The sequence below is a fragment of the Harmonia axyridis genome, chromosome 5 (genome assembly GCF_914767665.1).
Source record: "Harmonia axyridis chromosome 5, icHarAxyr1.1, whole genome shotgun sequence".
Classification (NCBI taxonomy): domain Eukaryota; kingdom Metazoa; phylum Arthropoda; class Insecta; order Coleoptera; family Coccinellidae; genus Harmonia; species Harmonia axyridis.
The window spans coordinates 36093706-36120881 of NC_059505.1; the positions used below are offsets into that span (position 1 = coordinate 36093706).

General features: G+C 35.5%; 1 protein-coding gene and 17 non-coding genes across 20 annotated transcripts in view; all 18 read right to left on the bottom strand.

Annotated features, from left to right (window-relative positions):
* Positions 1-27176, bottom strand: part of LOC123681070 (protein FAM107B) — a 91829-nt gene that overhangs the window by 61430 nt on the left and 3223 nt on the right. The window contains exon 1 of one of the 3 annotated variants that reach the window (XM_045619265.1): positions 23114-23355. The exons of 1 other annotated variant lie outside the window; for it this stretch is intronic. In XM_045619265.1, the coding sequence (XP_045475221.1) occupies positions 23114-23167 (54 nt within the window). In that variant the 5' untranslated portion in view covers positions 23168-23355. Of the gene's footprint in view, positions 1-22823; positions 23356-27176 lie in introns of those variants that run through there. One more of the 3 variants, XM_045619264.1, reaches the window with a different exon arrangement.
* Positions 10632-10704, bottom strand: Trnak-cuu. Its single transcript has one exon. It is a non-coding gene; the product is annotated as a tRNA-Lys (tRNA).
* Positions 10814-10886, bottom strand: Trnak-cuu. Its single transcript has one exon. It is a non-coding gene; the product is annotated as a tRNA-Lys (tRNA).
* Trnak-cuu lies at positions 10996-11068 on the bottom strand. Its single transcript has one exon. It is a non-coding gene; the product is annotated as a tRNA-Lys (tRNA).
* Trnak-cuu lies at positions 11178-11250 on the bottom strand. The gene has a single exon. It is a non-coding gene; the product is annotated as a tRNA-Lys (tRNA).
* Trnak-cuu lies at positions 11360-11432 on the bottom strand. Its single transcript has one exon. It is a non-coding gene; the product is annotated as a tRNA-Lys (tRNA).
* Positions 13207-13279, bottom strand: Trnak-cuu. The gene has a single exon. It is a non-coding gene; the product is annotated as a tRNA-Lys (tRNA).
* Positions 13389-13461, bottom strand: Trnak-cuu. The gene has a single exon. It is a non-coding gene; the product is annotated as a tRNA-Lys (tRNA).
* Trnak-cuu lies at positions 13571-13643 on the bottom strand. The gene has a single exon. It is a non-coding gene; the product is annotated as a tRNA-Lys (tRNA).
* Positions 13753-13825, bottom strand: Trnak-cuu. The gene has a single exon. It is a non-coding gene; the product is annotated as a tRNA-Lys (tRNA).
* Positions 13934-14006, bottom strand: Trnak-cuu. The gene has a single exon. It is a non-coding gene; the product is annotated as a tRNA-Lys (tRNA).
* Trnak-cuu lies at positions 14116-14188 on the bottom strand. Its single transcript has one exon. It is a non-coding gene; the product is annotated as a tRNA-Lys (tRNA).
* Trnak-cuu lies at positions 14298-14370 on the bottom strand. Its single transcript has one exon. It is a non-coding gene; the product is annotated as a tRNA-Lys (tRNA).
* Trnak-cuu lies at positions 14479-14551 on the bottom strand. The gene has a single exon. It is a non-coding gene; the product is annotated as a tRNA-Lys (tRNA).
* On the bottom strand, positions 14661-14733 carry Trnak-cuu. Its single transcript has one exon. It is a non-coding gene; the product is annotated as a tRNA-Lys (tRNA).
* Positions 14843-14915, bottom strand: Trnak-cuu. Its single transcript has one exon. It is a non-coding gene; the product is annotated as a tRNA-Lys (tRNA).
* Trnak-cuu lies at positions 15025-15097 on the bottom strand. Its single transcript has one exon. It is a non-coding gene; the product is annotated as a tRNA-Lys (tRNA).
* Positions 15207-15279, bottom strand: Trnak-cuu. Its single transcript has one exon. It is a non-coding gene; the product is annotated as a tRNA-Lys (tRNA).

The following is a 27176-nucleotide window of genomic DNA, read 5'->3' on the forward strand; positions in this document are numbered from 1 at the left end:
TCACCAACTAATCAGGGTAAAAATTTGCAATAATTAATTAACAAAGAGAGGAATATCTACCATTTTCTTCAGGATTTGATTAATTCAGTTCACGAACACTCTTTCGAAAGATCAGGCAAATTCTCAGCTTTCTCGAATAAATTAGACATAAATGTCTAATATCTCGAATATTATCAAATCACCGTGATATATGCATATTTCACCATGTCCATTTCTGTGAGAATAACACATTTATTGGTTATTCTGATCCAGAATTTAGTGCAATAACTTTGTCGTCAAATAGAATGAAAAGGGTTCATATAAACATATATCCTAATATCTTGGCAGTTGGTGTGACTGTTACGAAAATTGACAGATTACGGAATGTGAATTTGAATCGTTTGTTTCGAATTTTGAAATAATTTATAATAACGCATTGAATTCGTGAATTATTTCTGACGAAATCGATTTAATACCACCAGAATTAAAAGAAATTCTGAATAATGTTGCAAATCATTTCACTATACCCATACTATATACCATACTATATTATGTATATTGATGATTGAAATGTCTTGAAATTTGATAGGTTCGTCGGTTTAAACAATCACAAAACGAAAAGAATATATGTGAAAACAATGAACTCATTACAGCATTGTTTTCAGTAATGAACTCAACTAAAATAGAGAAAATTAATTTTTCGTGGATAGTGTTTGCTTTGCACTCGATTATTTTCAATCAAGCTCTGTTGATTTCATAAATGAAATAATTATGTCGAAAAAAAGACACTGGTGTAGGTTTTCAATAGGAAAAGGATGATCGCACCCTTATATCTACGCCGCTGGATAATTTTGGCAAGAAAAACTTACACAATTCGGAACATTGCTTCATCTAGAATTCAATACCTAAAAAATTAATACTTTGTATATTTACCTTTGAGCTTTTTGGTTTACTTTAGTTTAGTTTAGTAATGTACTTCTGTTTAATTTAATTTTTATTTTTATTTTTTTTTCTCCATTTCTGAGCTTTTATAGGTTACCAACCTCAGCTCTTATTCCATGTAATAATAATAATAATAATAATAATAATAATTAAAGTAATAATACTAGAATTGTAAGGAAAAACTACAAGATACATCCTGTATCTCGAAAACGAAGTTTGTTAGGATATATGACCTTTTTTTTCAGAAAATAGTTGTTCTATCCAATGCCAACGTTATTGCACTAAAATCTGGACCGCCCTGTATTTCTTATACCATCCCCATTTTTGCTATATATCCCTACTAAACGTCAACGTTAGTAATTTACAAAATCAGAAATTGAAAAATGATGTCTACTTTGTCGAATTCTTAGATTCTTCTGGAATATTTTGGATCTCTGTTGAATTTTATTTCAATGTGCCAATGAATGTGAAATAAATTATCATCATCATCATTGTAGCCACGTACAGAAAATTATTATATGTAATTATCTCTGTGGCTTGTTTATTTTCATTTGAATCTAAAATAAACATCTGTCTATCTATCATTCATTTCCGTGAATTGTTAGAGAAGAAGATATTAAAACACGAATAAATACCTCGACTTCTTGATATTCTCACAGAATATATTTCTCCGGCAATCCTTGTGTATTAAATCAAACAGCACCGTCAATTTCGTTATTCACTACAACACACAGAAACCGGACAAACCTGATCGTAGAAGAAAAAAGAAGTAATAACACTTCATTCATTACTTTATTACTGTCGGGTCCTATCAATGGAAAAAATATGAAATGTGGAAAATATGTGATTGGCGTTCGTGTCAATCGACAACGTTCAGGTCTTGCACATTTACGGGACGAGTACGTGTTCAGATTGATAAGTCGAGGTCGACATAGATGAGAAATTATTCTGAATGAACTATAAAATATTACTCTCCGATGTTATTTCGGAAAATACTAAAAATTTTGTTCGATTTCTCTTACATGAAATTTTTTTGTCATTACTGATCTCAAATAGTTTAAAAGTCATCTGTCAAAAAAAAACTAATTTTGAACTGCATCTCAGAGTAATAAACATAGATAGATGGAGCATATGTCATTTTAAATAAGCAAATTTTGTCCCCAACATGAACTATCAAATATAACATGAAGCGCGCGGAAATGAAAACATATCAGTGATACGATATTTCACTCAATTCGAGAGTTTCTCCGCAAAGAATGCACTTCTTATGTCCCATAGTGAATCCACGTCTCATATTAACTCAAAATATATTGAAATGAATACCTAAATATATCAGAAATCCAGAAAACAAACTTCAAGCGCGCCAAACGACGTGAAACAATCGATGACACTAAAAGAGCAAAACCTTGGATTTCAGCAGGTAGATACAGAAAATAATCAATATACTGCTTATTATAAATTCGATAATTAGGAAAAATATCGGATTCCAAATATTCAAATTTGCACATTTAATCGGGTATCACTCAAATAAATATATTTCATTCGATGTATGATAATATACATTCATATTTATATAGTAAAATTGTGGATTTGAAAATATATCACAATCCGAAAACGTAATCTAACCATGTTGGGGACATGTAAAAATTGCGTATACCTACTTCATCTATCATTGTTTATTACTCTATGCACTGCATAGATAATGCAATATGTTCCGAATTTTTGGAGAAATATCAAACTTTGTGAATTCCAATATAATAAAAAGAAATCCGTTTTTGTAGGTTCCATTTTGAATTGCTGAGTGAAAACTTCGCTATTACTGAAAATGAAACGATACATGCTTCAACGACGTATTGACATTGTTAAAATTCACTACAAAAATAGTGAAAATTCTTGGAAACCTGGAGCGCTTTTGGATCATCGTAAAGTACCTTCTCGGTCGACAATAGTTCAACTCGTGGAAGAATTCAAGTTGTTGGGACAATTCAGTGATGTGAAGAATCGAAACCTTGTGCTTCCCTCAAGAACAACTGAGAATATTGCTGTTGTAGCCAGTAGTGATGACAAAAACCCAGGTTTGTCGATTCTTAATCGATCTTATAGAAATTAGACTATTATATGAATAATAATTTTTATGGTCGGAATTGTAAGATACTGATGTGAACGACGTTCATTTTTCGAAAAGGCGGCGATACGTGCCACACAATCATAATCATAAACAATGAGAAATAATAATTTCTAACACCATGCAAAATAGTAAGCGGATAAAATTATTCAGAACATTGAATCAAGAAATATCCAATATTTCAGTGACAATTGATCCCATCGGTTTGAGACTTCAAGGCAGTGTTTTCCAACCAAATTACACTTCAAAGAAGTCAAAAAAAACATTGGAAAAAAAATTATTAGAAAGCCAGCGTTGGACGCGATCGATATCCGGATGGGTGTCCGTACATTATGGGCCCTACCAACGGGGAAAAAACTAAATGTAGGAAATTTGCGATCGACGTTCGCGGTAAACGACAACGACCAGGTCTACCACCTTTACGGGCTAGTACGTGTTTAGATTGATAAAAGGCGGACGAGTTCACTGAGAAAATATTCGAAGCGAATTGTCGAGACGCCTAGGAATTCGGTTTAGAGGTTGACAAGAGTGCCTTGAACCAATTCATGGGCCGGTATTCGATTTTGATTATTGGCAACGGTTTGTTTTGGCGATTGAAACTTACGCATATACGAGGTGGTCAATTAACTATGAGGTCGTTCAACCTCGTTGAAATATGCATCAATGTATCTTATCAGAGCTAGAAAAGGGTAAATAAAATAGTCGTATAATGATATGAAGGCAATTAATTTTTTTTTTTGGTCTTCAAAACATGCCGACTTTGTTAAAGACAGTTCATAAATAGAGTAGAATCTTTTATTTCGTCGGTGCAGTTCAAATGAAGAAGTAAATATTAGTCGAACATCGCCAATTATTATCTAAAGTCTAATCGTTGATCCTTCAGAGAAAGTTTCAGGTTTAAATCTTCCTAGTAAAATCTTCCGCCTCGTATTCGTAGACAAGTCACAGTCAAGAAATCTTGTGAAAAATTTCATTTCTACCTCTTACTTTATAGCTGGTTCTTCATGTGGTGCTGATGCCAGCACTCTTCGTACGGCAGCTTTGGCCTTGGTTTTTTTCTGTTGCTGAATACTGTTGTTCTGTTTGGTTCAATAGTGCTCATGTTCATAAAATTGATACACAGCTTAACGTTTCTATGAGAATTATCAGTGGAACTATTAGATCTACACCTTTATATTGGTTACCAGTGCTATCACATATACTTCCGCCTCATATTCGTAGACAGGTTGCAGTCAAGAAATCTTGGGAAAAAATTTCATTTCTACTCGAACTTATTTCCAATTGTATCTTACCACCCAGATACTAGAACTGCCTGATTAAAGTCGAGTAACCTTTATGGATTAGTACCTTTCTTCAATCTAATAAAAGTAACAAGGAAATTTGGCTTTTGGAATGGAATTCTTGTAATGTCTTCAACAAAAGTCTGATCGTTGATCCTTCAGGGAAAGTTCTAGGTTTTAATCTTTCTAGAAAAATTTGGTGTATTTTAAATCGACTTAGGACTGGTCATGGTCGTTGCAATAGTATGCTAATCAAATGGCATTCTGTTGAAAGCCCACTATGTAAGTGTGGTGTAGAAGAAACCATTGATCACTTGGTGAATACTTGTACAATTTATAAATTTCATGGTGATTTCCAAGCTATCCATTCAGCTTCAGATTCTTTTTCAGAATGGGTCGCTAAATTTAAATCAATTTAATGGAAACAATAACATTTATCATTCCTCTCTGGTTCATTTCTTTCTTGTTTTAATATTCAGTTAGTACAATATATGTACTTCGTCAACTTTTGGTAAGAATAAAGGATGGAAAAGATTTTGTTTGAAAGAAACGCTTCAATATAAAATTATGTCAGTTCATTCTGTACACAAATACATAAACCAATCACTACACCTGTACGGGAAGAGTTTGCAGAGGTTTTTATATGTGCTCTTGTATCATATGTTGAAATGTATGATAGCACGTTTACATTTCCTCTGCTAATATTGAAATTTCACACATGCTTTATTGTGTGAAGTTGATAATTTTTTGTATTGTTCTATCTCAATTAATGATACAATTACAATTATTATATTTTGCTCCACACAAATTGAATACAATTCCCATTTCGTTCACCAATCTAACAGAATTTGGCAAAGTTGGAATAGTTCGCTACCAAAATTTCTCTCTACTCCTTATTTCTGTTACAACATGATTGACAAAGACTTTTTTCGCTCATCAGAAGCTGTGTTCAGAAGATCTAGAAGAATTTGACCTCAAAAGATTGTTTCTGCTTTTGTTGTCTTCTTTCTGTTGACTTTTGGTGGTGAATCCCTCAATTTGCTTCTTTGAACACAGCGTACTATCTTTCATCCTCTAATTAATTGATGTAGGCGTTTTGGTAACACCGCTTTGAACTTAATTTTAAGTTTGATTGCCAATTCACAAAAATAAAACACTAGCATATTTGCAGAATGGTTAGTAATGTTTTTCTCAATTCACTAAGAACATACAATCCGGATGATGGTATTTCTGGCAATTATTATTTCGCTTAGTCCAATTTTGACTAGTCACCACAGAAATATAATTTCTGAATATGTTAACTACGCTAAAATTTTTCTTAAAAATAATACATTAATTATTTCCTTTGCAGAAAAAATAGGATATAATATTCATAGAAAAGCACCTTTTTCTCTATTAAAACAATATACCATTTCTCATTCTTATAGTTTCGGAACGAATAAACAAAAAACTCTACAACTTCATATTCTCATTAAGTTTATTTCCAAGCATAGTGTGATACGAGATATATTCCTCCACCAAATTCAACCAATAAGTACTATACAATTCAGACTTGTCATTTTCAATTTCCACATTACAACACTCAAACTAAAAGTTTATAATTCCCAATAATAAACAACCAGAAACAATAAACAACCGCAACACCCTCGACTATGACGTAAATGCTACTATTTCTGGCATTCTTTCCACACAATAATAAATAACAGTGATTTTTCTAGAATAACCAAAAATCACCTTCCGTTATTTATAGAAGTTACGCACCAAGTTTATCTAAATCGACCGGAATAATTTTGGAAATGAAACAGATACCCTTATCTGGAGACGATACACCACTGGCCGTATAGCAACTGACCTATCAGTGTTATAAATAGCAATATTATTCATACGACGTTTTATCGGTACAAATAAGTCTTCGAGCGGAACAATCGAAAGCATTGATTGCAATTAACAAAAGTTTATTTCATTGCAACGCGAAAACAATCACCTATATCGACTTATCGCAAATGAAATTCAATATTTGCAGACGAAACGGCGTTTATTATTGAATCCTTCTTGGAAGACGAAAACACCATCGAAAACGGTATCGATGAAATTATACTTCTACGAGGATATATTCAATACGATAGGGAAATGTCACCATGCAACTTTTGACTTTTCATGCACTATACACTTTTTCCAAATTTGCAAAGTGAATAGTACATACTGCTTCTAGTAGTAAAAGCAACAATGTAAATTGTTGTCAATGCCTACAAACGTTGGAGTTCGCGAATTTGCTTTCACCAGGAATTCCACGTACTATTTTTCTGAAATCGCAATCCACATTATCATAAATTAAGGATTTTTCCAAATGACTAACGACTTTTGATTATAATCTCATTGCCTATGAAATCTTTTCCTTGCCAATCGATTCGTGTATCGTTGTGACAAAAGTCAGATAATCATTACTTATTTCGATTTAATATCTACTTCAGAGTAATAAACATAGATAGAGAGAGCATTATTATGTCATTTTCAGTAAGCAAATTTTGTCCCGAACATGAACTATCAAATTTGACATGAAGCGCGCGGAAATGAAAACATATCAGTGATATTTCACTCAATTCGCGAGAATGCACTTCTTTTGTCACATAGTGAATCAACGTTTCATATAAACTCAAAATATATTGAAATAAATACCTAAATATATTAGAAATTCAGAAAACAAACTTTAAGCGCGCCAAACGACGTGAAACAACCGATGACACTAGGAGAGCAAAACTTGCCAAACCTTGAATTTCAACAGGTAGATACAGAAAATAATAAATATTCTGCTTATTATAAGTTCGACAATAAGGAAAAATATCGGATTTCAAATATTCAAATTTGTGTATTTAATCGGGAATCACTCAAATAAATATATTTCATTCAAGAATATACATTCATAACGATATAGTAAAATTGTGGATTTGAAAATATATCACAATCCGACAACGTAATCTCACCATGTTGGGGATATGTAAAAATTACGTATACTTCCTCTATCTATGTTCAGTACTCTATGTTATCTACTCATCCTCCAAATGATGATGTTCAGATGTGCCGGACACCCAAAGAGTTGGTAAATGCTGTTCAATCATCTTGAATTTACTGCCGAATAAATTCAATGATAAATATGAATACGCTTACAAACTTTTAATGGATTGTTGTCAAGAAAAAAAGACGATCTGCCGACCTGAAAATGTAATGGTTGCATACTTCTCCCATTTGTTTGAGAAGTTGAAAGCATCCTACAAACCAAAGGGTAACAATGAAAAAAATTACTCCGAGAAAGTAAGCGTTCTTGGAAGATATCAGAAAAAATAATGCAATTAAACAATTTCATATTTTCAATCCTGAATGTTTTATGTGCAACGTATTTCATTGAAAAAGTGCCAAATTTCAAAGCAAGTTGGTTGAACATATCCCAGAACTATTAATTAGGAATTACATTATTGGAAAATGAATCTTCTGGGCTTCGTGGATGTATCTAACTGAAAACCACTAGACCTTTCATTTCCATTCGATTTCTCGTTAGCAATTAAAACTCGAACAAACGGTACTAGATAAAAAACACCCCAGCTTCGCTGTCCTGTTTTTATCATTCCCGTTTGTTCTAGCTAAATTTCTAATCAATTTAGTTTCCGTAAGAAATAAAAGTTTATTCGATAAAAAGTAGTTCTAGTGCTTTTACGTACAGCGTATTTAATTATATGCACTTATATATTTTCGAAGCTGGTAATTATCTACAGACGAAAAATAATTAGTGAAAAGTTAATTAATTCTCATTCCGCCTATATTATTACGCTGTAAGTACCAATTAAATCCAATTATCCATTAGCCAAAATGATGAAAAAGAATATTTGAAGAACCGATTAGGTAGATACATCTAATTTTCGTCATTAGTATCAACAATTATACCCGGGATGTACAGAATCTAGATTTAGAGTTGATATATGCCAGGCTAGAATGAGCAGAATATTTTTCAAGGTTTGCAGCTAAGCTTATAGTTTGGTAAAATGGTCAATAATTTTATGTATATCAAGACTAGGGAATCGAATCCCACAAATACGGGATCCCTCTGAAATTCTGCGGTATCAAAATTGCGGGATTTTCCATGCGGGATCTGCGGATTCAATATTGAAATTGCATATTAGACAATTAAAGCCCAAACGTCTTTTGAAACGTCCCAGAAAGCAATAAACCACTCATAAGTTATGGACGAAGTTACTGCTGAAACTACACTACGATTCATGATCAGCAAATTGGAAAGTCATTATAACCCGACATTGAGTAAAGAAATGGTTAAAGCTTTATTTTCTAGAATAAAAGAGCGCCGTTCATTGATGACAACAAGTATTAAGAAAACCCAGGCAAATATCTGGAATTTATGGGATAACAGTCAATGACTACAAATGGCCAAGAAGATACATTTGTAATTCATAGCAAATCAACATTAACAAATGAAATTAAGAATTTGACTGACAAGCTGCAAATAGAGACGTCTTTAGAAAACAAAACACAATCCCAAACCCAAGAACATTTCACTTATGCTGATGAGGAAAAGTACCTTCATCTAAACTAGTTCCTAGACGTAAACCATCGCCTTTGAATTTAGGAGAGGAATCGAATCATAGTGTTCGTACTGCGTACCAGAATCGAAAGCTTCCTCTATGACTGTACGAGCACGAGTAAGAACAACCAGTTATTAAAACATGAAATTACCCTTTTTTTAATACAGGCGGAATAGAGGTACAGGTACATACTTGGAAGCTGTTTACAACTCTTATTAATTTCCACCAAACATAAACGCTCAATTTTCAATAACAAATGGTTTATGGTTGGAAAAACTGTGAGACAGCACTTGTCAAAAGTTTTTCGAGTTTACCCGCGTCAAAACTTGACAGGTGCTGCCATGAAATGAACACTTTTATACTATAGTATGTTTTTAATAGCACAAGACCCAAATGAATAATTTTTATGACGCCGATTTGCAGGATTGATATTCTGGTGCGAACTTGGATTCCCTAGTTGTAGCCATGGCGGCCATTCGTCCGATAATGACATACCTTTATCTTTACAATGGAATAAACATGCATTGATTTCTTTCAAAATATACTCCTTTCTTAAAACCAAATTGAAAACATCTTTATACTGTCATTAATAATGATCGAAAAGCTTTCAACCCAGTTAAATTTTTCTATTGAAAACGTTTAAATATCTAACTTTTTCACAGAAAATCCAGAATTGATGACGCTTCAACCCAAGTGAATTTTCACTGAGCAGGGTGGTAGTAATCAAGTACAAACCACATTCAATAATTAGCAGCTACAAATTTCCTTCAACAAAAACAATCAATCATTCTAACCAAACATACGTTGCTGTAAAGCCTCGCTTCATAATCTACTTCGAAGATTTCCGCATATTCATCTTACTTTGCATTGAATCGTCGGAAATACGAAATAATGAATTTCTTATGTAACATCTGCCTTATTAAGGAATCAATAGAACGATATTCAAACCTATTCGTTAATGCATACCCAACATAAGCCATTGTTGAAACGAAATCCGACTTGTTAACATTGAGAAAAACAAGCTGGCGTGAGAATTTGATCCTTCTCTCTCATTGACTCTTACTTACGTTTCGATTCGTTCTTATTCGAGTTACATAAATCAGAACCCAACGTGGGAATGAATGAAATTATATTTGATTGTGTGTTTTTCTGTTTATTCGACCAATTCGGAGTCTTGCTCGCATGAAAATATATAGGTAGCCTCGTTTGTGTTTTTAGAACGTCATGGGAGCTAAATTTAACATGTCACTAGCTGTCATTCTTGTTCGATGCTCTAAAATTGGGTTAAACGAGGCAGCCTCTTGAACGAAGTTATTTTTCATATACCTCATTTTTTTTGTACTTCACTCCATTTGAGTTGGAAATGAAATGAAAATGAAATCTCGTATATGTTACATGTAAATGAAAAATTTTTGGGGTATCGAATTGTTTTTAATCTACTTATAAAATGATCCTGAAAAAGTTCCTCATATTGTGTCGATTATTTCAACTGACATCCAAGTTTCAATTCCACCGCAAGGGTATATTTCGAGTTATTGGAAATTACAATATTACAGATGTCTATAACTACGAAACCAATTGGCCGATTCGATTCATTAACAGACTCAACTGTCCTGTTTAATCGTCAAACATACCCTGAAAATTTCAAGTCTCCAGGTACCTTCTTTCAGAAGTTATCGCCAGGACGCCAAATCACTTTCGTCGACAAAAGATTTTCGCCCAACGTGGGGCTCGAACCCACGACCCTGAGATTAAGAGTCTCATGCTCTACCGACTGAGCTAGCCGGGCTTAGTGATATTTCTTGAGAAACACTATAATAAGCTCAAAATTAGTCCGAAAAGTTTAACTAAAAGGTGCGCATGATTCTCTCAAAACACTTTCGTCGACAAAAGATTTTCGCCCAACGTGGGGCTCGAACCCACGACCCTGAGATTAAGAGTCTCATGCTCTACCGACTGAGCTAGCCGGGCTTAGTGATATTACCTGAGAAACACTATTATGAGCTCAAATTTAGTCAGAAAAGTTTAACTAAAAGGTGCGCATGATTCTCTCAAATCACTTTCGTCGACAAAAGATTTTCGCCCAACGTGGGGCTCGAACCCACGACCCTGAGATTAAGAGTCTCATGCTCTACCGACTGAGCTAGCCGGGCTTAGTGATATTACCTAAGAAACACTATTATGAGCTCAAAATTAGTCAGAAAAGTTTAACTAAAAGGTGCGCATGATTCTCTCAAATCACTTTCGTCGACAAAAGATTTTCGCCCAACGTGGGGCTCGAACCCACGACCCTGAGATTAAGAGTCTCATGCTCTACCGACTGAGCTAGCCGGGCTTAGTGGTATTACCTAAGAAACACTATTATGAGCTCAAAATTAGTCAGAAAAGTTTAACTAAAAGGTGCGCATGATTCTCTCAAATCACTTTCGTCGACAAAAGATTTTCGCCCAACGTGGGGCTCGAACCCACGACCCTGAGATTAAGAGTCTCATGCTCTACCGACTGAGCTAGCCGGGCTTAGTGATATTACCTGAGAAACACTATTATGAGCTCAAAATTAGTCAGAAAAGTTTAACTAAAAGGTGCGCATGATTCTCTCAAATCACTTTCGTCGACAAAAGATTTTCGCCCAACGTGGGGCTCGAACCCACGACCCTGAGATTAAGAGTCTCATGCTTGCTTTGCTTGCTTTTATAGTCTTTATTATATTTTAATATGTACATGTTATAATGGTTTACATCATTTGTTGTTTGATATTTTAGTAGTTCCCATCTATACATGATTTACCTACAATAATAATAATATTTTGGCTGGACGCCTTTAGATATTCAGAGGTTTTGTTTTTTTTATGTGTTAAGTTAGCACTAAAGTTCATAGTATTCACAGGAAAATGTAGAGAAAAACCTGTTTTCATTGTTTCCCAGTATCCTGGGCTTAAGCAGTATCAACAATATATAAAATGAGATATAAAAAAATAACATCAACAATAACAACAACAAAAACAACAATAATTACAGTAGCAATAACAGTAGTAATTAGCTACATGTTAGCTATTTTTGTAGCTAATGTGTTTTCTATTGAATATGGGTAAATGCTCGTAGGGAAGGGCATGTTTTTCATTGGCGTTTTTCGAGTTCTTTCTAGTCAAAGTTATTTTGTTAACGGGATCGCTCACGTATCTCGTTTTTTCGTAAAAGTTCGCGGAAATTCTATCTATGTGATTTTTTATTGTTTCAATACCTGCTAATTCGTGCAAATCTGTGATTCTTGTGTATCTATCCTTGTTAGTGATAAGCCTCAGCATTCTGTTTTGAAAAATTTGTAACGGTCGTGTCGGCCATGATTTCAAGTGACACCAGGCCGGTGCCGCATACGTTATGATTGGTCTTATTAAGGAGGTGTATATTAATTTTTTATTTTTTTGATTCATACGGCTATTCTTGCACATTAGAGGATACAGGATTCTGATTGCCCCGTTGGCTGTTATTAAAGTTTTTTCAATGTGTTTGTGAAAATTAAGTCGGCTATCTAGTTCCATTCCCAGATATTTAACCGTATTATTAACTGTGATTGGATGGTTGTTAAGTTTAAGAGGAATTGAGATTTTGTTGTCGTTTAGTTTTCGGCTAAACACGATCTGTTCGGTTTTTTTCTCATTTACTCTGATCTTCCAGGTTTTGTAAAATTCGGTTATTTTGTCGATATTATATTGTAGCAATCTGTTCGCTATTGCCGAATGAAAGGAGTGAGCGTATAATGCAGTGTCGTCTGCGAATAGCGCCGTTTTTGTGTTTGGAAAACCTGGAAGGTCGTGTATGTAGAGGTTGAAGAGTCTGGGTCCAAGGACGCTTCCTTGAGGTACACCTGATTTAATTTTTTTGATGGACGATATTTTATTGCCGATTTTTACTACGTATTTTCTGTTCGAAAGGTATGAATTTATTAGTTTGATGATAAAGTATGGAAGTCCGAGTTTTATCATTTTGTAAGTAAGACCTTGGATCCAGACCCTGTCGAATGCTTTCTCTATGTCTAGAAAAAGCATGGCTGTGTTCTTTTTTTTGTTGAATTCGTTGATAATGTCTATTACTATTCTACAGATTTGGTGTGTGGAACTATGTTTTTCTTTGAACCCAAATTGATACGGATCATTCAATTCCGTGTGTTTGAGTGTTTTTGTTAGTATTTTGAGAATATTTTTTTCGGAGATTTTACTGAGCGTTGATAACAGACTAGAGTCTCTCTAGGTGCGCATGATTCTCTCAAATCACTTTCGTCGACAAAAGATTTTCGCCCAACGTGGGGCTCGAACCCACGACCCTGAGATTAAGAGTCTCATGCTCTACCGACTGAGCTAGCCGGGCTTAGTGATATTACTTGAGAAACACTATTATGAGCTCAAAATTAGTCAGAAAAGTTTAACTAAAAGGTGCGCATGATTCTCTCAAATCACTTTCGTCGACAAAAGATTTTCGCCCAACGTGGGGCTCGAACCCACGACCCTGAGATTAAGAGTCTCATGCTCTACCGACTGAGCTAGCCGGGCTTAGTGATATTACCTGAGAAACACTATTATGAGCTCAAAATTAGTCAGAAAAGTTTAACTAAAAGGTGCGCATGATTCTCTCAAATCACTTTCGTCGACAAAAGATTTTCGCCCAACGTGGGGCTCGAACCCACGACCCTGAGATTAAGAGTCTCATGCTCTACCGACTGAGCTAGCCGGGCTTAGTGATATTACCTGAGAAACACTATTATGAGCTCAAAATTAGTCAGAAAAGTTTAACTAAAAGGTGCGCATGATTCTCTCAAATCACTTTCGTCGACAAAAGATTTTCGCCCAACGTGGGGCTCGAACCCACGACCCTGAGATTAAGAGTCTCATGCTCTACCGACTGAGCTAGCCGGGCTTAGTGATAGTTCTTGAAAAACACTATTATAAGCTCAAATTAGTCAGAAAAGTTTAACTAAAAGGTGCGCATGATTCTCTCAAATCACTGTCGTCGACAAAAGATTTTCGCCCAACGTGGGGCTCGAACCCACGACCCTGAGATTAAGAGTCTCATGCTCTACCGACTGAGCTAGCCGGGCTTAGTGATATTACCTGAGAAACACTATTATAAGCTCAAAATTAGTCAGAAAAGTTTAACTAAAAGGTGCGCATGATTCTCTCAAATCACTTTCGTCGACAAAAGATTTACGCCCAACGTGGGGCTCGAACCCACGACCCTGAGATTAAGAGTCTCATGCTCTACCGACTGAGCTAGCCGGGCTTAATGATATTACCTGAGAAACACTATTATGAGCTCAAAATTAGTCAGAAAAGTTTAATTATAAGGTACGCATGATTTTCTCAAATCACTTTCGTCGACAAAAGATTTTCGCCCAACGTGGGGCTCGAACCCACGACCCTGAGATTAAGAGTCTCATGCTCTACCGACTGAGCTAGCCGGGCTTAGTGATATTACCTGAGAAACACTATTATGAGCTCAAAATAGTCAGAAAAGTTTAACTAAAAGGTGCGCATGATTCTCTCAAATCACTTTCGTCGACAAAAGATTTTCGCCCAACGTGGGGCTCGAACCCACGACCCTGAGATTAAGAGTCTCATGCTCTACCGACTGAGCTAGCCGGGCTTAGTGATATTACCTGAGAAACACTATTATGAGATCAAAATTAGTCAGAAAAGTTTAACTAAAAGGTGCGCATGATTCTCTCAAATCACCTTCGTCGACAAAAGATTTTCGCCCAACGTGGGGCTCGAACCCACGACCCTGAGATTAAGAGTCTCATGCTCTACCGACTGAGCTAGCCGGGCTTAGTGATATTACCTGAGAAACACTATTATGAGCTCAAAATTAGTCAGAAAAGTTTAACTAAAAGGTGCGCATGATTCTCTCAAATCGCCTTCGTCGACAAAAGATTTTCGCCCAACGTGGGGCTCGAACCCACGACCCTGAGATTAAGAGTCTCATGCTCTACCGACTGAGCTAGCCGGGCTTAGTTATATTACCTGAGAAACACTATTATGAGCTCAAAATTAGTCAGAAAAGTTTAACTAAAAGGTGCGCATGATTCTCTCAAATCGCCTTCGTCGACAAAAGATTTTCGCCCAACGTGGGGCTCGAACCCACGACCCTGAGATTAAGAGTCTCATGCTCTACCGACTGAGCTAGCCGGGCTTAGTGATATTACCTGAGAAACACTATTATGAGCTCAAAATTAGTCAGAAAAGTTTAACTAAAAGGTGCGCATGATTCTCTCAAATCACCTTCGTCGACAAAAGATTTTCGCCCAACGTGGGGCTCGAACCCACGACCCTGAGATTAAGAGTCTCATGCTCTACCGACTGAGCTAGCCGGGCTTAGTGATAGTACCTGAGAAACACTATTATGAGCTCAAAATTAGTCAGAAAAGTTTAATATAAAATATACCATATGTAAAAACAGATATACGACTCGCCGGATTCAAAAGGTGATGTACGGACAGCAAACGTTGTATACAAAGTATATATTCCGAAATTAGAAACCAGATACTCCAACAAACGCATTACAACCACGGCAAAGGACAAAGAGGAAACCAAACTACAATTTTTTCCCTTCTTTAGCTCGCTTCGACATCCCGGCAAAAACCAATCCGCAGTTTCAACTCGGTTAAGAACCGGAGCAGCATCTATCTGAAGAACGCCAGCAATTTACCAATTTACTTTCTCTACTTTTACGCTCTGATGCTCCTGTCACATCGCTAGGTTGCAGCTGATAATGAATACGATTATCTTAATAATGTTATACGGTAACCGAGGCTGAAATTACTTCTTGCGGATAATCAGAGATCATCCGCTCAACGCGGTGGCAGAGGAAAAAGGAGGTTCAGATGGTTCAACTTCGTTCGATTTTTTTTTTCGCGAGAACGGGATAAGTTATTGAGAGGGATATTTTTAAACGTCCTTTCTTAAACAGAGCGCTTTATAATTTCATCACAATGTGTCTTTTTTCCGAAATTTGGGAGTCGGGATTGGTCTCAAACGATAAGATTAAGTTCTGCCCGTCCGTAAACACATTAACTCTCGAACTAAAGGGCATAGAAGCTTGAAATTTTCAGGACGTATTCAGATATCCAATGACGCAGTTGGATTCGTTAATGGGGAAAGTCAGACAAGGGGTTCCGTAAAAACGACCTGTCAACATTTTTTTTTCTATTAGTTTCGGAATCGCAGATTCGATTGGGATGAAGAATTGCATTTAAATGAAGAATGACGTTTTAAAGCCTGGTGCAAAATTTCTTGTTGATCGCGTAACCAAAACCATTGAAAATTCAAGATTAATATAAAAAAAAATTCCCAATATTTTCGTCATCACGAATCCGACGGAGTTGAGATTGTGGGTGTTGATATAAAATACGAATTCCAAGCTCCGGGCAAAATTTCCAAAACCTCACATTATCAAAACTGTAGGAAATTCAGGAAATTTTGGAAAAAGAAACATCGCTTATTTTCGTGAAAACAGATTAGATTGGGATGATACTCATATTTTGCATGTATATTTGGAATATAGAACTTCAATCTTTTTGGGAAATTTCGTTTTGACAGCATCATCAGAAGCTGAATATCGAAAAAAAACTGTTATTTCATTGACGTCGGATCCAACAGAGTTCAAATTTTGTAAAGAAGAACCTAGAAACTTACATTTTTGAGGGTAGGATCGCTTCTAGAATTCTGCCAATGAATTTGTTAATTGGTAAAAACCGATAAGAGGTTCCATATAGATATAACTGATTTGATTCCTTTTTAATTTCATAACTGCAGAGTTCATTGTGAGGAAAAATTGCATTTGGATGTAGAATAACAACTTAAAAACCTCGTGAAAATTTTCTCGTTGATCGCGTCACCGAACCATAGAAAACATAAGCACAATATCGAAAAATAATACTTCAGTGAACGAGTTTAATTTTAGCGTGTATATATACCGGGTGTCCAAGTTATCTATACAGGCAATACCTATATAGCTTATTTGACAAGATAATAAAAGAATAAAAAAATTGCTTTGAATAACATCATTGGAACCTTTCCAATGAGTTATAAAAAAGGTTCTCACTTTTTATTTTCAAATGACACCCCCTGTATATTGTCAGTGAAAATACCGTGTCATTCTATTTGGAATACAACGATAGCACATACTTGGTATTTTTCAGTAATAACAACAAAAACATTGATATTTTGTAACTTCCTTTACGTTATTTTATTATCCCTAAAAAAAGGAAATGCCTCCACCCATATTTGTACAAACTTCACATATGAGAAGTAGGTGAATTTTTTGTTTTGAAAAACCAATGTTTTTTATAACAAAAAACTTGCTTTAAATGTGTCTTCGTTTTTTGAATTGCATAGTTGGTATTTTGGTTGCAATTCATACTACACAAAATGTTTATGTTTTTATTGTTATTAATAAAAAATACCAAGTATGTGCTAACGTTGTATTCCAAATGGAATGACACGCAATTTCCACTGATAATATACAGGGGGTGCCATTTGGAAATAAAAAGTGAGGGGTAGCTACCACAGGGCTGTCAAATGCACGAAACTTTTTTATACACCACTGGGAAGGTACTTTGATGTTATACAAAGCAATTTTACAAAGCAAGTTTTTAATTTTTTTATTATCTTGTCGAATTAGCTAAATATTGCCTTATGCTCTAACTTGGGACACCCGGTATAAAAGATAACAATTTGAAATGTTATGCAAAATTTCGTGTTGATCGCAGAATATAAAAAAATTTAAAAATCTCAGACGTGCTTTTGTGCGCTCTTTCGTTCAGGCGCCAATTGCACCCATGGATACCACATTGACTATACGGAAGTACTTTCATCGTTTTCTTATGATTCGAGGTACTCTAAGGAACAAAAGGAAATAATTAAAATAGTTATTTATGCAACAAGTGCAAAAAGTGAATGTTTATTGCACTCGAAGTGTTGTCCAACTCGGCCTAACGGCCTCGTCGGACAATTTCACGTCGAGTGCAATAAACAATTTTTGAACGAGTTGCATACAACATTTTTTCTACGTTCATGCAAAAAGCAAAAAATGATTTCTTGAGGTGCGGCACTAGGTGTAGGAAAATGAAAAGCGCAACTTGAATACTTTAATATTAATATCGATTTGCATTGAAACAGGAACTAATACGTTACGAACAATTTAATTCAAACTTTATTTTTACCCTCAATGTTGAAAGTGAATGAACAATTGGTGCAATTTTCAATATGAATATTTCGTAGTGAAGTACTTTTTAAATCCACTTCTTTATTTGTTACTGCTGTAAACGTACTAGTACTTGGTAACTGTACATCGTTATTTCCTTCAGGCTGAAATATTTGTTTGTCATGATGACAGCACGTTGAAGTAGAATGACAGATGAGTGCAATAAAAACTTTATTTCACTAGTGCAATAAAGAACTTCTTTTTCCACTAAATATAGTTCAATAAAGTTTTGCTTTTTACATGAATGTAGAAAAATATACTTATTATAAACCGATTTCGTTGAAACAACGAACTAAAACCTTGAACCTCTTGAATTGCACAAAAATTATTTGGTTCCACAAAGACCTTGAAACACGTTTCGACGCTAAAAAGCTACCTTTCCCCGAAACAACCCACTGTGCAGCCATTATCCGAAAGAGTCAGTCCCGATTCTCGAAACCCTGAAACCTGAAACAAGTTCACCTCTACCACCACCGGTCAGTGGCCCGAGAGATATCATCTCGAAATATAACCATAATCCGTGGAATGGGCACGAACGAACCCAGAAGTCGAGGCAGAACCAACATTTCGCGTTTTCGTTTTCAACAAAAGGCCTCTCTTGTACCGGCTTTACTTCCACGATTTAGCCGGCAACATTTCATTTATTATCTGCATATGCCGATCGAAAACAGCGCTTTATGCAACCGTTGAAGAATGGAATTCGAAATGTTGTCCGCGGATTTATCTGACAATAGGACTTTCACTCGTACTCGGAAAAAATTGTGAATCGAGAAGCCGCCTGCCTGCAATTCGTGTGAATTTGCTCTCCGCCTTAATGCAAATTGCAACAAGAAATTCCTATTGTAATGCAAAACGTATAAGAAAGATTCTTGCTTAATTCGAAGTCCACTTGATACAACCAGACAAAATTATGCACTGTGAAAAAACTGAAACAAAGAGGACGTTCAAACTACTAGTGCTTCTCCTCAAGATCTTCAAGAAATTTTGCATAATGTGTCAATTATTTCACAACTGACGTCTAAGTTTCAATTTCATCGTATCGGTATTTAAGTTATTGACAAGACAATATTGAAATGTCTATGACTCCGAAACTATTTGGTGTATTTGGCTCATTAACAGGCTCAACTATCCCATTCAATTGTCGAACATACCCTGAAAATTTCAAATCTCCAGGTATCTTCCACCAAAAGTTATCAACAGGACGCCAAATTGTGTGTAGCATGTATGAAAGACTCGATATAAATGTTGTTTTCAAAGTATATATCCCTAAATCAGAAATAAGATACTTCCACAATCACATTTTTACCGATGTCGATTATTTCACAACTGACATCTAAGTTTCAATTGCATGGAATCGCTATTTTTCGAGTTATTGACAAAACAATACTGCAGATGTCTATAACTTCGAAACCATTTGGAGGATTTGGTTCATTAAAGGAATCGACTATGCTATTCAATTTTCGAACTTACTCTGAAACTTACAAATCTCCGGTTATGTTTTTTCAAACGTTATCTAGAGGACGCCAAATTGTAGCATGTGTAAAAGCAAACTGTTATAAGACTCGTCCGATTTAAAAGACATCAAATGTAGAATTCAAAGTATATATATATATATATATAACCAAATCCAAAACAAGATACTTCGACAACCGTATTTCTACCATAAAACTCTAGAAAAAAATCATTATTTTTATCCATTTGCAGAATTCGTAAAAAACACTTGAGACGAACTTATTGCGTTTTTTTACGAAAACTTTTTAACAGAACAAAATAACCCAATTTGAAAATATGAGTTGAAAATAACGAATTATTTCTACAAATTTTTAACTCTAGTGTTGTGTCCGTGAAAGCAAGTTTCCTAATTAAAAAATGAAAAAATGAACGTCAATGGAATCAAAAAATCTAATAGGTGTTTGTCACTTCATTTTTTTCTCATCTCTGAAAGCGTGTCACTTTCCAAGGAAAGGCCTAAGGTCTTTTGCTTACATGAGAGGCCCAATTAATTTTTGAAAAGGATTCATTCCCTAAAATCTTTCGCATTTATTTGTTAACGCCCTGTTTACAGAAAGTTCTATCACATAAGTTTTATAAATGTTATCAATATGCCGAATTTCATGTAGAGGACTCTCATATTTCCGAGAAAAATTCTGATCTACATATTCTACAAAATATGCAAAATTCGAAGGCTTTAGAGAACTATCTCCCTCTCTCTCTAATCTCTGTTATTTCCAATAATAAACCAACAAAGTCAAATATATTAATAGCGAAAGAGGTTCCACATATACTTTATGACTCAATAAAATCTTCATCAACAATCGAACAGTCATAAATGACTTCAACATCAACCTATTTCTGAGTGACCTTCAAGAAAACATAACTGATTATTTCAAAAACTGAATATTTCGTCGGTCATGCTCTAAATTTAGACGGATACGTTAGAACATTAAATCGTAAAGAAAACACGATATAAGTTTATGCTGGGTTTCGACCGAAAATGTTCGAATCTCGGATAATTCAAAAATGTGATATTTAGTTGATATTCGATATTTATAAGGAAAATATCGTACTTAGCATCTAAAGTGGGTTTATTAACATTTAACACAGCGTTGCGGTGTGTTAATATTTCTGTGATTATCAAACTTTTGGAATCATTCGAGGAAAAATATTTCAATCTAACTAAATTTTAACAGTTTACGTTCAGGAATGAATAGAATCAAAAAATCGGTTGCTATACCACGTCGTTCTCTGCAGTAGGAACACGATCCATGAATTTTTTTGAGCAAAAAATCATAGGAACAAATCTTAAAAATATCCATTCTTACAGCCCATATTCATTTTTTCAAAATACAGTGTTTTCCTAAATTGGAGGTACAAACGAAAATGAGATTCCCTGTATGATTTTAAGAAAAAAGTCCTATTAACATGTGTCTGCAAACGCTTGTTTTTTTCTCGGCCTCTTCTCTTCACAAGATATTCAACATAAATTCGGCATATATATTCAAATTTGAAAATTTTCATCATGTGATATGCTAATTTTAAATACAAATCGACAGGATGATTTTTCTGAAAGTGCTCGTTTCTTTTCTCGAGACCATTTTTTCGGTGGGTCACTAATAGTTTAGAAAAATGTAAAAAGAAACTTTGGTCATGCTGGACCAAAAACAAAATGTGTAGTACTCTACACATTTTGGTTTCTTGTATTTTTGTCGTATCTGCTACTGATTTCGGAAAAAAATTTCAAACAAATTTTTCCTTTTTTACTTCCAATTTAGGAAGATCCTGTATATTATTGCTACGATGATAATATGTATGTATACAATATTTTTTAGGCAAAATCCTAGCACTTGAAGTTCCAGATATATGACTTTGAACTTTTCATTCGTATTTCAGAATTAATGAGCCTGGGTTCGAATACTACTGCTAGGTATTCAATAAAATTGATTTACTTTGATAATTTCATTTATTTTTCGTCACGTGTCGATATATATTTCGTTAAAAGAGGAAATAATAGAGTATAATATAAAATTGGCAGTGTTTTCCTAATTTGGATCAACTCACCTTGATCAACGACATTTTTGTTTTATTGTTAGAAATTAAATTTTCATAGTTTAGTTCATATCGTATATTAGAATAAAGAGACTGTTTATTCTAGATTTTTGTTTCAGCTTTGTTAATTTTTCAAATTTTGTACATTAGTTGAATTAACATTATGTAGGTGATAAATTTTGTTTCAATGTGAACATCGAGATTGAAGTTTTTGATAGAAGGCAGTAATTTTATATTATACATTCAACTAGACTTATAAGTATAGTCAAATGACACTGCTTTCCTCAATTTTAAGTTTAAATATCGTAATATGCTATTGTGCTCTCTATCAAGGTGACGTTCAAAGGTGAAACGTCAAAAAGTGACATTCGATCCTCGAACCATCAGAAAAACAACCATACAAACAACAAATACACTCTGAACAGTGAACATACACCCTCCTTTCACAATCACACCAAACTTATACTTCTAGAGATATGAATTTTGAAAATGTTCATTTGGATATTAGAATTAATGTTTCATTGAAATTTGTTTACGTAGATAATTTCAGATTTTTTTCGTCACGTGTAGATATATTCTGCGTTGAAAGAGAAGAAATAATTGAGCATAGTTTAGAATTTACGTTGTTTTTCACTTTTGGATCAACTCACCTTTACGACATTTTTGCTTCATTTTAAGAAATTTCATTTGATTCTATTGTCATAAATAAGTTCATATTATAAATTCGAAAAAAGATACTTTTAATTTTTGATTTTTGTGTAAGGTTTGGTTAAAGTAATATTATGTTCATTGGGAAATAAGTTACTCATACAAAGAAATAACACCATAAAATCATACATTCAACCATACCCATGAGTTTTCATCAACGATAAGTTGCCAAATGTGGACCGTTTAATATCTTAATATTATTGTACTTTCTGTCAAGGTGACGTTCAAAGGTGAAACGTCAAAAACTGACATTTCTCTCCTCAAACCATCCAAAAACCAACCCATACAGACACAACCCAAACAAACCCCCAAATCACAACCAAACCAAACGCTCCAAAACGTACATTCCCACAAAACACGAGACAAAAACGACACACAAAACTCAAACAAAAAAAATCACCTGTTCCTCCACATCGGCCGAGCCGACCTTGCCCTTCTTCGCCCTGTCGCCCCGGCAACAGCACAAGAAACAACTCATGGCGGCCGTCGACAAAAAAAAGAAACAGAAAACGACAAACAGACGCAAAACGAATTCGCGCGACACCGGCAGCGCGAAACGCTCAGCAAACCGAGGTAGATCATCGACTGGGCTCGATGATAATGAATCCCCGGTCTCGGCCATCATTATTACTTCAATTATTATCGCCAAACCCGTAATATCAACAACAACAACACGCTCAAAACACATACCGATGCTTCACGTCTTGTAGGTGGCGGCCCTGATGAGGTGCGGAACAGCAACATTCGGGTTCCTCTGTGGTTGGACAAACTGCACACAAATCGGCGTTTTCGACGCCGCACACTAGACGCGGCAGCGGTTAAAAAAACTCGGCGGTGAGATTAACGCGAAGAAGTGCTCGCGGTGTTGCACCGTGCAAAGTCACCTGTGGACTGTCGGTTGCCGATGGTCGAGGCACCGGTTTGACCGTGGAAGACGTGTGGAGTGGTGTGTACAGCCAGGCAGGTAGACGATGGCGAGGTTGTGCGGTTCTTGCGAAAGACGGTGTGGAAGTTACTGCAGCCGAAAATTTGAAGTTCGCGACTGAGAACGGTTGCACTATACGTTTTCTACGTACAACTTTGCTTCCGCCGTTTTTTCGAAATTCGATGCTTTATTGTAAAAAACTGGTTTTACATTTATCATTCAAAGTAATGTCCATCGCTGGCCACTACTTTCTCCCATCTTTCGGACAGCGTACGAATCCCGAGTTGAAAAAACTGGTCATCTTTTGAAGCGATCCAATAATCGATACAATTTTTTACTTCCTCATAAGACCGGAAGAGCTTGGTCGACCAGGCCGTGTGCCATTGATCGAAACAAGTGACAGTCCGAGGGAGCAACGTCTGGAGAATATGGCGGGAGGGGTAGGACTTTCCATTTCAACGTTTCCAAGTATGTCTTGACCACTTTTGCAACTTGGGGTCGAGCATTGTCATGCTGTAAAATCACTTTATTATGTCTCTCGTTGTATTGCGGTCGTTTGTCTTTCAATGCTCGGCTCAAACGCATCAATTAGGTTCGATAACGATCGCTTGTGATTAATTCAGTCGGTTTTAACAATTCATAATACACTACGCCAAGCTGGTCGCACCAAATACTGAGCAAGACCTTGGAATCGTGAATATTCGGTTCGACCATCGACCGTGAAGCATGACCGGGATATCCCCATGATTTTCTGAGCTTGGGCTTATCGCAATGAATTTTTCGTCCCCCAGTCACAAAGCGATGCCGAAATCCCGTCCCTCTTTGCCTTGTAAGCAGATTTTCACAAGCAAATAAACGCCGTTCAGCAACTCTCGGCTTCAACTCGTACGGCACCCAATTTCGTTGTTTCTAAATCATTCCCATAACTTTCTGGCGTTTTGAAATGGCTTGTTGCGTCACTCTCAATTATCCTGCCAATTCTTGTTGCGTTTGACACGAGTCTTGATCAAGTAATGCCTCCAATTCCGCATCTTCGAAAACCTTCCCTCTTTCACCGCCATGCTGGTCTTCGACGTCAAAACTACCATTCTTGAAGCTTTGAAACCACTCTCTGCACGTTCTTTCACTAATAGCGGCCTCACCATAAGTATTTGAGAGCATTCGATGAGCCACAGCCGCAAATTTCTTCATATTAAAGCAAAAAATTGAAACCTACCGCAAACGACGATTATTTGGCTAGTAAGCTGACATGTGTTATCGAGAATAACTTTATGAAGTAGACACAAATCGACTAATATTTCGATGGCATTATGTTTAGAAATACCTAAGATCACTTTATGACATAAACGATCTATTTATTTCGACTACCAATCACCGCTACAGCCATCTATTGCAAATCGGCGAAAGCAAAGTTGTACACCTAATAATTCCAAATGATCTTCTTTTAATTGATACATCCTTTTCCATTAATGGGAAGTATTTTGAACCAAAAACACAAATAACGCATAAATTACGAGCTCTCAAAAGCTCCTGAGGCTAAGTCAGTGCTACCCTCGAATTGGCCTTACTTGAAACCATAACAGAGCGAAAAAGCTAAAACCAACTATTGTTACAGTTGCAAGGCCCAGATTTGAATCAACTCGATTACCATATTGGAAAAACCTCGAAGAAAACTGAATTTCCATTGCAAACTCAAAACGTTCTAGTTTCTGGAATTGGTCCACTTGGAAACTTATCGAACAACCCTCGTACATCCTCCATTCTGAGGGGTCCAATCTTTCTTTCACGATTCGAAGAAGTGTACAGAGGAAGAGACCTTGTGAAAGGTACGTCTGCGATATATCGAACACCTGCTCTTGTTTAAAATGCAGTTCAACTTGTGGTCCCTGTTCTCGTCACGAATGACAGCTGACAAGCTAGAGAGATCGGCACAGGTAGTGTGGGACACTGGGATCGGCATACAATTTCAGGGGGGTTTCGAAGAATCCTTCGAACATAATAATGAATATTAAGTATACTATAATTTTATCAGTCTCCGTCCTGTATTTTCAATAGGAGAACATATGTTTGGACGTTTGGCTGTATTCAGAGCTTGAGCTCTATTGACCAAATTTTAAACTAGGTGCGGTTTATTATTTTTTCTTATCTCAATATATTCAACATAAGGAAAAAGTTACATAGTAAAGATCATTCGTTGCGAAAATCCTATAAAATATTCAAAAATTAATAACTCAAAACTATACAAAATCTGACATTGCGACGAAGGAGAGAGATTTTGAAAATATTAAGAGCATTTAGTTATTCATTTTTCTCGACTTTGAGTCATTGATTGGATTTTTTTTCTCTGTGCTCTTCATATGTTATCTGAAATTCCTGATTTTTCTTCACTCAAATATGGACTTCTTACATTAAAACATTCAAAGATTATTCACATTGAATTAGTTTATTCAATCATAGCCATTTCAATATACAGGGTGATTCACCACGATAGCCTATTAGACGTTTATGGAAAACTAATCATAATTTTATTCTGAAAATTTGCAATTTGGGTTTTGAAAGTATGATCTTCCTCCCTAAAATATTTTCAGATCTCTACAACTACTACTTTACTAGTTCCTCATTTCAAATGGCACACCCAATATATTTGCATCATTAGATGCTTTTTGTAATGGCAATTTCAGCAATATGCCATACCTTTGCTGAAAACGCAATGGTTCATGAGTTAATGGGATTCTTATGAAAAAAATGGTGGGGACGAGGACTCACAGTTTTTTGAATATTTCTGCAGAGAAAGCATTTTTCGGAAAAACTTTTCTCATATTCGATTCTGCAAATACGTAGTATTATAAGACTTTGCGGTTTGGACCAAAAATGTGCAGGGTGTTTATCAGAAGATCATGAACTTGGACAACTGAAATTCATCAAAACTCAATACTTTCAAATTAGAACCTATATTTTTTTATTATTTTAGTCGATTTTACGTCTAAAAAGAAGAGAGGTTACTCCAGCAAACCCAATTCCTAATATTCCTAATAGTTTGGGAGTTATCGAGGAAAAACTTTAAATGAGGAAAAACCGCAATTTCTAACTGTGTAGAGTATTCTGTAACTTATGGAATTGTCAGCAAAAAAGCTATCAAATGATGCAATAATATACTAGGTGTGCTATTTTAAATAAGGAAGTAGTATTTTGTGTCCGGTATAACCGGAAGTTGTAGAGATCTGAAAATATTTTAGGAAGAAAGATCATTATCTTAAACTCCAACATTCAAATTTTCAGCACAAAGTTGAGATAAGTTTTCCATAAATAACTAATAGGTCATCGAAGTGAATCATCCTATATTATTTCAACTTCTGCGCAGATCATGTACATGAAGCTACAGTAGAAAATATACAGGGTGAACTATTTGCAACAACAAAGTTCATCATTATTCCGGGAAAAGGTGAGATCTGACAATAACGTAAAACAATCATAATATCGGCCCTATCACAAGATTCTTGCACACCAAAATCTCAAAATCTATACAAATTATGCGATAAATTAGGCGTTCCATACTCAAAATTCACTCTGTATTCCGAAAGAGTTATACCCAGATTTTTCCAATCGATAACCGCAAAAAAGTGTGTCAGACGTAGTTCTTTCGGTTTCAATAGGAAAATATTATTCTAGTTCGATAAAAGCCTGCTCGTGATCATCATTCATTATCTATTTCCCTTTGGCTTTCGGCTTTTCAGGTCTGGGATTGGGGAAAATTGAAACCGGGCGCGTATGAGGAAATGGAAGATCTGAAAATGGTGCTCGAAGTCGGAAACGTCGATGTATCGAATT